Here is an 11379-nt window from a genome sequence, read left to right on the forward strand (position 1 = left end):
TCCACCTGGTTTTGTTGATGTTCTTGACATCTTAAGTTCAGCATGAAGCCCACAATAGCAAAAACAAACAGTCATTGTGAAGAACAAAAAAATTAACGAGTAAGAAAAAGGCGAGAAAAATAAAATATAGACAAAAAAGGCCTGATCAATTATGGAGAAGAAGAAGAAATTTGGAGTGAAGAATTTTGGAGAGAGATAAACGAGTGAGAAAGAGAAGACATTTTGGATATTTGAAGAAGAAATTAGGGGAATTTGGGGAAGATGGCCAAAAATGACCGTTATTGGCTTTTTAAAAGCATCTCACGCTCCTAAAGTGGGTGTAATTCACGCACTTGAACTACTTTTGCCACATGGGATGACATGTCAAAAAAAAGGTTTAAAATGTTGGATTTCAGTGGGTTCGAGGGTTTAGTTGGCAAAGTCTAGATTAGAAGGGCTCAAGTGACAAAATGAGACAAGTACGAGGGTCTCCCAGACCATTCTGCCATTAATTTATGAGCTTCTGAATCTTAACGAAATAAAATAATTAATTTGAACTATATAATCACTGATTTTAAAGATTAACAATAATTTAAGCCAAACTAAATTAATAAATTATTTAACTAAAAAAATGTAAAATCTTTTGAGATGATTTTCAAATATTTATAAAATATACTAGTTATATAAAATTATATAAATGTATTTATTATTCAAAATACTATAAAAATCGACTGAAATTACTTAAAATAACCTTGAAACTATTTTGAATTATATAAAGCTAATTATTCTAAATCGTTTGAAAAATTAAGAAGCTCGGAAATTAATTACTTTCGGGGAGGGTCAAAATTGGGTGTCAACAACACTTAATCAAGTAAATACAAAGAGGCGGTTTCAAATATCTCGAGTTTATTGTTTAAGAAATTGGGAGTATTCATAAGAAGGTGTCACCCAAATTTAATGACAAGTTCTACAAGGTGGTAACTAGACCAATTATGTTATATAAGACCAGGTGTTGGCCGGTCAAAATTTCTTACATTCAAAAGAGGAAAGTTGTGAAAATGAAGATGATGTATATGTTGGCATACTAGAAGGGATACAATCAAAAACAAAGATATCAAGGACAAGGTGCAAGTGATTTCGATGGAGAACAAGATGCGAAAGCGAGGCTGAGATAATTTGGGCTTGTGAATAAGAGATGCACGAATGCCTCATTGTGGAGGTGTGAGAGCTTGGTTATGGATGGTGCTATAACGACTCTAGAATCGATAGGCTAGAAAAGTATCAAGGAGGGGTGATTAGACAAGACATAGATCAATTTCATTTTACCAAGAACATGACCATATATAGGAGGTTGCGGAAGACATCGATTATGATAGAAGGTTAGTAGGTACGTTTTAGAGCGTTATCTCGCTTATCCTTCTATACTAGTAGTTGTAACATTATTCTTATAGTTTCTTGTCAGTCAATTTCCTGTTACTATTTGGTGTTTCTTATACTTTGATTGTTGTATTATTATGTTATAACTATTGTTCATAATCGATTTGTCATGTTTTGTCATGATACCAAATACTTTGAATTGTTTTTTGTTGAGCTGGGATCTATCAAAAACAATTTATCCACCTCAAAAATAAGATAAAGATCTACATACATTTTACCTTCCACACTTGCACCAAATATGTTATTGTTGTACATTTAAAAAGAAATTACCAAACAGAACTACTTATAATTTGAATAAGAAAATACTCATATAAGAATTTATTATCTTAAAATTACTTATATATTGAAATATAATCTATTTTTTTAATCAAGATACAAAAAAATAAAATAAAAATTACAAATAACTATAAAAATTAATACTATTTGACTTAATTTAATTCATTTTTGAACAAATTTTTTTTTGAGATAACCCCAAATATGAGAACCTAAAACCCCAACAAAGCCCTTTTGCCTCTGCTAGTAGCCTCAACAAACATGGCCACTATCACCGCCAGGTCCCTCCTCCGCTCCGCCACTTCCTCCGGCCGAACAGCCGCCGTTAGACTTTCCGGAGGCTCCAAGCCGAAGGTCTCCTCCTCTCCTTTTCGTATTCCTTCACAGAAACCCCTCGCCGCTCGCATTTTCAGGTCAATTTGCCTGAACCCTTTTTTGTGTGCATTTTCAGCAATTATTTCAGTGTTTATACTTAATCCTCTTACCTATGATATTGATCCAGATTGATTGATTATATGCACATATGTATGAAAATTTAATTTTCTTACCAATTTGTGTATATGATATTGACTCAGGACGAATTTTTCTTTGTATTTTGTAGGTTACCTGTTGAAATGAGTTGTGTAAGTGTTGAAACGATGTTTCCATATCACACTGCTACGGCTTCAGCATTGCTGAATTCAATGTTATCTGCTACTCCTAGAAGCTATGGTTGGACTCTTGAAGGTAAATTTTTACTTCTTTTTGAATTATTGTACGAATATATTACGAGAATTAGTTTGTTGGATGCACGATTATGCATATATAATGTTCATCAATGTCCTCCCTATGAAGAATTTACATTTGCTCTAAATTTCTAAAAGATTGTGCTATGTAAACTTTTACTTGTTTGGGTATTAGCTTATATTTGCATTGCATCTTCTCTGTTTATGTACTTTAGCCTTTGAGTGGACTGCATGGGCTGCATTTAGGAGTATGAAATGTTTGTATTTGTTTGAGTGTTGAGTGGTTGATGAATCCCTTTGTTAGGGAGCGTTGTACCCCCAATGTGGGACTTTCCGGCATGAATCCGGATTTAGTCGGGCTCCAATGTGGGTACTGGACACCGGATTGGAAACCAAAAAATAAGATATCAACAAATGTTGACATGTTGTTGAGTCTTAAATATGCAATTGATGTTTTTGTTGTGCCTGCCTGATTCTAGATTGATGCAGCAATACGTATTTCTTGCAGATTTGTGAATCGTGCAGCTGATATTGATTGTTGATGAGTTAATTCCATAGTAAGCCTCAGGAAAACTAAATCTCACTGTATGCCAGACCAAAAGTTGCTTAGCATATAGACTTTTCCTTTCCAGTTGTTGTTGTTAAGATGTAAGTGGCTTTCTAATACTAGGTATTTAATCAGATTGCAATGATGATGTATGATGAATGTCAAATAGTTCAAGTGAAGTTTATGTCCATGCGGTCTAAGAGAATAATAGTAGAATACGGAATAAGAACATGGCCTTGACTTGTCGTCTGTGCCTTTTATCACATTTCGTCGCAATTGGTAGTGTTAGATAAAGCAATATATTACATGATTTTAGTTTTCTGGAATATTTCTGAAAACTTCTAATTATGTCCCTTATGATATGTATATTTAGTCACTTCTAAAAAGATTGTTGTGTCTTTATTTCTTGTATCCATCTAAGATCTTTTAAGTTTTAATTCATAGAGTTGTAGATTCATTAAGTGGCATTGAGATGAAAGATAATCCCCTAAAACTGCAAAATTTTTCTCCTATCCCAATTATTTTCTCGTTTTGCTGGGGAGGGAGGGGAGCGGATTTCATTTGGTATTCTCTTAAGCTTGTATGCTTGTTCTGTTGTTGGACAACCGAAGTTAAAAAGAGAAGTTCTTGTACAAGTTGAAATGCTGGTTTATCAACTTACAGAGACCATAGAGAGAGGTGCCACGACCCACGATAACATAAGATTTCTACTTCTCCCGAGAACTAAAGTTCTGTGTCTGAACCTCCATTAGTAAACTGTGAACCTGATGAAATGGGACCACTACCACCATATGGAACATTATCATCCTTGAACAACATATTATGCATTCTCAGATTGAATGCAGACTTTATGTGATGCATTTGATGTGATTTTTCTGTACTTGTCTGATTAGATTGATCACAAAGTACTTCTTCTTGTAGATTTTGTGAATCATGTGGCTACATGATTGTTAAAGAATTGAGGGTCTGAAGCTTAGCATATATCTTTTGGCCTTTCTCATTGTAGTTCTTGCTGATTAAATCATATGCTTAGATTCATTCTAACACTTGGTATTCAATCAGATTGCAACGATGATTTATGATGAATGTCAGAAGGTTCAAGCGAAGTTTTACCATGCAGTCTATGGACTAAGAGAATGTCTAAACGTAGCGCACGACAGGTGCTCCAAAGAAACATATGTTTTCTCCTGTAACTTTCATTTGATTTTTGTTCTAAATGAATACATTTGTTGTAATTTTGATGCTGACCTGACCCCAACTTCAGTGAATTCTGGATCTTACTTGAGTCTTGTTTTATTACTCCAAGTATTTATAGAGTTGAACCACTCTTGACTCAACCAAGGATAAGTTGTTTCTTCATTGACAACAAAATTTGCAGGCACAGCAACTTCAATGAGGATTTTGTCGACAGGTAACCTCGTAGACCCTCTTAATCATGTAACGTTACGATGAATGATAGTGGTTCTGGCTTCATCGAGTCAACTGCATTTTAAGTTGAAAGATGTAACCACAACCCAATGTGTACTGTATTTCTCAACCCTAACATGCAACAACGACAACATACTCGGTGTAGTCCAACAAGTGGGGTCTGAGGAGGGTAATGTGTACGATGGACCCTCGGCCCAAGTAATGTACTCAACCCTAAGATTTGTCCAGGAAATCAACACCTTCAAAAATAGAATGCAGCTTGGCTTGGATCCTACTTTCCTTTTTAGCCTATTTCAAAAAGGATGTCACTTTCCTTCTTTTTTCGGTAATTATTTAATTTTAATTTTCTCTCGTTGACAAGTTTAAGACTACAAGATTAAAAAAGTGTTCCCTACTTTCTTAAACATGGAAAACGGAAGAATATATAGGGTGGCTTTTCATTATAGGCTAGTCAAGCATTTTCCTACGTTAAGATTATTTTAAGTTTTTAATCACTAGATAACAATCATTGTGTGTTGAATTGGTCAAATAAATATTTTCCAGCAGAACCTAACTTTTATTATTATATTCATTGTTCTAGTACCACATTTTCCCTCAACTTTCCTTTTTTTTTTTATTTCCATATACTTTCACTATTTATTGACAATTATATTAAATAATAATAATTATGCATGTTGGGATCAAAACAATGACATGTCCCTAAAACAAGGGGAAAAAACTTTATAGCAAAAGCTACTCTAATATATCTTTTTTAATCAATTTTTTTTATTTGGACAATGTTTCCTACTTTTGCTAACACGTCAATTTCATTGCCTTTTTATTCCTCATCAAGACGTGTTAATTATTCTCTTAAGCTTTGCAAAAAAAATATTCTTGTGTCGAAAGGTTAGAAAATTAAAAGGAAAATAATTATCCTTTTAAATCTCTCTTATTCTTATAAAAAAAAAATTGATGTGACACATCTCTTAAGAAATTTTTATTATAGGTGTATTGTATTTATTAGGGGTAATTAATTAAATCTAAAAAATATAAAGGAATTTTTTTTAATTGTTGATGACATATTTAAATTAATTGAGGTACATGAACGTTGATCCGAAACAACAATTATAAAAAAATAAAATATAACGGAAATAAAGAAATGTAGATTAGCAGCCGCCCACGCTCTTTTTCTTTCCAGCCGCCCACACGCAATCTTCTATCTATCGTTTGTGTCTTATTCCTATAATATATTCTCTTTATGCATCATATCTATACGCAGAGATCTCGAGTTTAATTTTTGATTAGGTGAATAAACTTTCATTCTTCGTCAAAGAATTAAGTTCATTATATATTTTATTTTTGTATTAAAGATTATAGTCTAAATTAGAAATTATGTAAATATCCAGTATATATTGTCATTCAATATATTTTATTTTTGTATTTTTGTCATTCAATTTCTATTACTATATATTGTTTTCAGTACTTCAGTTATCGCATTATAATTATTATTTAGTGAACAATTAAAAGTGAATTTTATTACTTTTATATTAATGAAATAAATGGGGACCAATATTTAAATGAAGTCATTCTAGTTTGCTGACTTCAAATAGCTTTCCTCTAATATCCATTCTTCTAATTATTCGAAAAATATTAGTAAAATGACAGCTACTCTTTAGAATAACATTTATAGCAAGTAATTGATTTCCAACATTTAAAGTGTCTTTTAAAAAAAGTTTGTGGTCCTTCCCAATTACTTCACAAGTGCAATGGAATTTAAATCAGTGTGTTAGGCCCAAAAAAAAAAAACAGTGTGAATACTTTTTTCTTTTTAATTTTTTTTTACCTTAAAATTAATTTTATTTTCTTTGAAAGCTTAAATGTTGTAAAGTTCCAACTTTCAAAATAGTTTCTCCATTATCAATTGTGGTATTATGATCACCAAGAATTGTTCATTCTTAATCAAAGGTCTTGAATTCGAGTTTTCTAAAATACGATATCGTTTTTGTTAGTAAGCGTTTTACCTCCTAATATGGAACTTTCCATATTCAATATGAATAATGAACACCGGATGAGAAATCAAAAAAAATAGTAATATTGATGAATAAGTCATATAAATATAAATTAGATAGTAAAATGAAATAATAAAATATAGATAAATAAATAAAAACGGAAAGATATTATTAATTTAATAATAATAAAATAAAACAATAAAATGACGTAAAATATGGTGGACGGCAAAATGAAAAGGGGCCCACCCACACAAAAGCGGCAGCCGCGTTTTCTCTTCACTTCTCATGTCCGTCTCCACATGTGGCCCCTTTTCCTGTCTGCTACTCTCCGCAGCGAATCCCTTAGGTACGGAGTCGTTATAATGGTTTAAATCTAGAAATTTTGAAAATTGACACGAGGGGTTGTTGAAATAGTAAATGTTTTTTACTTAATTTTTTTTTTTTTTTATGAAGAAAGCAAAGAGGATTTTAAAAAGGTGAAAGACTCAAATATGACATTGAACTTTCAAAAAAGACTCATTTATGTCATCTTTTAAAAGTTTGATTCATCTATGTCATTATCGTTTAAGAAAAAGCTCGTTCAGGCCATTATTTTTAACAGTGATTTTACAAAACTATTTTTTACACGTGGCTAATTATAATTCGGCCACGTCATTAATTGTTTTTATTAAAAAAATCAAAATTCTGAACAATAATTAGCCACATGTAAAAAATGGTTTTGGAAAATCACTGTTAAAAAAAATGGCATGAATGAGGTTTTTCTTAAACGGTAATGACATAGATGAGCCAAATTTTTAAAGGATGACATAAATGAGACTTTTCTGAAAGTTCAGTGACATATTTGAGCTTTTTCCCTTTTAAAAAAGAAAAATTTAGCTATATTTTTGGTATAATATATCATTTAATTCGATCTTATTTTATATATGATAATTTGTATCCTATATTTATTATGTCACACAGAGGGCTCATATTTAAATTTGTCATGTTTAATTTTTCTTTACAGACACATGACTAATTAATGTTCTTGGGTACAGTGGCTTAAATACTGCTCTAATTACGGCTAAGGGATCTGTTTTTGATCTGATTCTCATTAATTAACGTTGTTTTTAAGCTTTAATTACAGTGTGTGCTTACTCGAAAAGAGATTCTTACCACTATTTATGTCGGGGATCCACCAACAGACAGCTAGCATTACACTATAATTCCAAATTTGTCCTTATATCGTTTGGTAAAATACTCATATCAATTGTTAATATTTTCTTAGTTAAATAGTGATAAATAAAAACGAACGGACCGAGTAGTAACGTAGCAAACAAAGAAACATATCCGTTAACGTACATTCACAGCTGAAAGTACGTATTTGTTACGTTAGCTGAAAATGAAAAAGACAAAATAACATCCACGTGGCACAACCTCCATTATTACTCAAAATTAAACTCTCTGTATCTGCCATATCCGTACACTCAAAATGGACCACACGTGCTACACGTGTACCGCAAATCTCTCTTAGCGGTTCTCACTCGCCGCCGCCTGCTCCTCACATTCCCACCGATCAATAAACACGTTTACTATTCGAACAACTCCTTCTCGTAATAGAGTGAAATAGAGAATATAATATTATTTTTCAGCTGAAAAAACCGGCAACAATGTATATAACAAATATTATAGGATGATCTAATTGAAACAACAGCTTTGCAAAATCAATAGATTTGTTTCTTCTGTTGCAAAAAAAGGTAAAAGTAGATCAGCCTTGTTGATATTGACATCGGCGGTGATAAATTGTCGCTGGCGGCGACGGCAGCAGCAACGGCGATGGCTCTTCAGTTTTCTACCATCTAATCTAATTCTATATACTATTTCTTTTTTTTCCCTTTTCTGTTTAAATAAAAACATTAAAAAGGAAATTGCAATAAATAAAAATGTTTCACAAAATATCTCCGATCGTCGTCTCCGGTGATGTCACATATTTTCCGGTGGAGGAAAGTTGAGGTCCAGATTTAGACCGGCGATGGTTGGTTTCACGTCAACACGCATAAAATCAATCACCGTTGATGTATCGGAGTCACCACCACCGAGGAAATCCACCGTCTTCTTCCGATTTGTTTCTAAATTTATAACTCCGGCGCGTGCAAGTGCTTCTAAATAGTACATATGATTCACCGCCGGTACAGCACCGGTAAAACCTCCACCAGAGATCGGAAATCTAACAGTATTATGGTTAAACCCGCCGATTGATCCACAAAGTCTTAGATCTAACGGCGATGATGAATCAACCATAACCGGACTCGACGATTCAACAGTACTAGTCTGACTCGGACTCCGATTGATTTCATTTTTAACAGGGAATTTCAGATCTTCCTCCTTTTGTAATGGAGGAAAATTAGTTTTCGCTTTAGCTCCACGGAATTCCCTAGCAGCGTTATCATAAGCTTTCGCCGCTTCCTCCGCAGTATCAAAAGTACCAAGCCAAACCCGGCTTTTTTTACCGGGATCTCTTATCTCCGCCGCGTATCTCCCCCACGGCCTCTTCCTTACACCTCTATAATGCACCTCTTTCGAAATTCCATTCAATTTCCCCACCGCCATCACCGCTGCCGCTGCCGCCGCCGTCACTGCACCAATTTTTTCTTTGGGCGCCATACTAAAGACTAATTAAATTTATTCAAAATTTGGTTAGAAATAATAATGTTAGGAGATGAAGAAAATGGAGAAGTGGGGAAGAGAGATTATATAGGAAAAGCGAGTCAATAGTGGCTATGGGTATTTTGACTTGTGAGAAATAGCCGCCCCCCATGGGTTTTGTGGGGCCCTTGTTTTTTTCTACAAAATGTGGGGCCTAGTCAGTTACGTGACATTTGTGTTCTTGATGGCGGCAGACTGTTTTTTCTTTTTAGTTATACGTGGGAACTACATATACATTTGAAGTATTTTGAATTTGTCATTTTCTTTTAACAAATAAATATCAAATATATATTTATTATTTTAATAAAATGTATACGTTACCAGAGAAAACAACTTTTCCTATCCATTTATGATAATTATTATACATGCTACTCCAGAATTTTAATTTAAGAAAATTATCTACAATAAACAATAACGCATAATCTTAAGGGTAAGTAATTCATTACAATCAATTACTATATTTATTAGTGTTTATTAACTTCATATGATACATTTTTTTTTTAAATTGACCAAATAAATAAAGGGAAAAGGGATAAATATACCCTTGAACTATCGTAAATGGTATATAGATACCCTTCATCATATTTTTGGGATATTGGTGCTCTTGCCGTCTAAAAACTAGAGTGTATATACACCCTTTATACTAACAGACATACACGTGTCATAATCTTATCCACAAATTCGACATTTATTAAATATCGAATCGACGGATAAGTTTGTGCCACGTGTCCTTATCTAATCTTTTGTTAGAGTGAAGGGCATATATACTCTAGTTTTTGAACAGCAGGGGCACCAATGTCCCAAAAGTATGAAGGATGGTATTTACATACCATTTACGATAGTTTGGTCGTATATTTGTCCTTTTTCCCATAAATAAATAAAACTATATAGAGTTGATTTAATTTAGAGAACTTTAGTTTCGTCCCCGAACTATATTGCCAGCTAAATTTAGAAACACTCTCAATTCTATATGACATAACAAATGGTCTCAAATTCTTGTACGAGTAGTATGTATCTCTTATTAAAAAGTTGAGAGTAGCATTAAAAATACTGTTAAACTTGACAAGAATTTAGGGTATATTTCACGTATGTTAAAAGAGAGAAGATACTAGAAAGCAGGAGAGATAATGGACAGGTGGCAGATGATAAACAAATGGTTTAAGTGTGGGGGAAAAAGGTGACAAATCCGGGTTGAACCGGTTTTGTCGGCTAAGCTTCAGGTATTCCGCCGCGTGGTATGGATCCCACAATTTTCCTTAATGGTGTTTGGGTCCCACATTGACGGTGGGGTCCACTATGTTTGGGACAAATGAGAATTTGACACGACATATTTGTAGAAAATATAAAGTAGGCGTGTCTGCGGATTACTAAAGCCGGCAAGTCCGCCCATGGTTCTATATAAAACCAGCAGGATTCTATTTTATCTTTCTTTAATTACAACGCACGCACTCACTTCAGCGCGTGTTGACACTTTTCTATTTTATTTTTTTATATTTTTGAAGAAAAAAAAAACATAATTCAGATTTGATTTTAAATTATGGATTATTAAATGAGATTAAATCGAATCTTCGAATATGGTCCTTTTTTTTCATAGTTATTTCCTATTTGACCATGTCAAGAGGAGATTTCTTAGTAAGGAAATGTGAGAGTGACGTTGGAAGGCTTAAGGAGAGGTAGAAGTAGGATAAAAAGGAGAAGTGATTAGACTGAACAATTTATCGATGACAAGACTCTTGATAAGAAGGTATAAATGTCGATGGTTTAAGAAGATAGTAATTAATATCGCATATAATGTTTTTGATTTGTACGTGTTGTTAGCTAGTTTCGATATTTTACTATTTTTCGTATTTCTCACTCTTAATTTTCTAACTATTTGTTATTTCGTGTGCTTCTATTTTTTAACCAATTAGTGATGGAGGTGCTAACAACAAGATTCACTTAACAAAGAAAAAAAATGGAAAAAGCAAAAATAAAGGATGGTGCGTGTGTAGTAAGGATATACTACAATTATTGGTTATGTAATGTAAAATGGAGGCCAAATTGGCCAATATATATTTAATTAGTAGTAGTATTAATTTATAGCGCCACAAGATTCGATCGGCTGATATTGACCCAATAAGACTTAAAGATTAATAGAATGAGTTCAATTATTCGATAAATCTGAATTCACGTATTACACAAAGCTCATGTTGATAATGATATTTTCAATTGTTCGAAATTTTTAATTAAAAATATAAATAATTCCAATCATTCATCCCGATCAATATTGGTTATATATTAATTAGCCCATTATCACTAGCTGGCAACATTTAACTATTTT

General features: G+C 32.9%; 2 protein-coding genes across 4 annotated transcripts; one reads left to right on the forward strand and one right to left on the reverse strand.

The window, feature by feature from the left end:
* Nucleotides 1-1874: 1874 nt before the first annotated feature.
* Nucleotides 1875-4298, forward strand: LOC102579909 (protein NUCLEAR FUSION DEFECTIVE 6, chloroplastic/mitochondrial-like). 3 transcript variants are annotated; one of them, XM_015315107.1, is made up of 4 exons: nucleotides 1875-2102; nucleotides 2291-2415; nucleotides 2923-2971; nucleotides 4024-4298. In XM_015315107.1, exons 1-3 carry the CDS (start codon nucleotides 1951-1953, stop codon nucleotides 2928-2930), a joined length of 285 nt encoding a protein of 94 aa, XP_015170593.1. In that variant the 5' UTR covers nucleotides 1875-1950; the 3' UTR covers nucleotides 2931-2971; nucleotides 4024-4298. The 3 variants fall into 3 exon arrangements, with proteins under 3 accessions (XP_015170593.1, XP_006361022.1, XP_006361023.1); XM_006360960.2 differs by lacking the exon at nucleotides 2923-2971; XM_006360961.2 differs by lacking the exons at nucleotides 2923-2971; nucleotides 4024-4298 and adding an exon at nucleotides 3097-3127.
* Nucleotides 4299-8098: 3800 nt separating this feature from the next.
* LOC102580681 (ethylene-responsive transcription factor 4-like) lies at nucleotides 8099-9017 on the reverse strand. Its single transcript, NM_001318553.1, is given in 1 exon segment — nucleotides 8099-9017. A coding segment is annotated over 1 exon segment (681 nt). The 3' UTR covers nucleotides 8099-8336.
* Nucleotides 9018-11379: the final 2362 nt, after the last annotated feature.

This window comes from Solanum tuberosum, unplaced genomic scaffold (assembly GCF_000226075.1).
Source record: "Solanum tuberosum cultivar DM 1-3 516 R44 unplaced genomic scaffold, SolTub_3.0 scf00338, whole genome shotgun sequence".
NCBI lineage: Eukaryota > Viridiplantae > Streptophyta > Magnoliopsida > Solanales > Solanaceae > Solanum > Solanum tuberosum.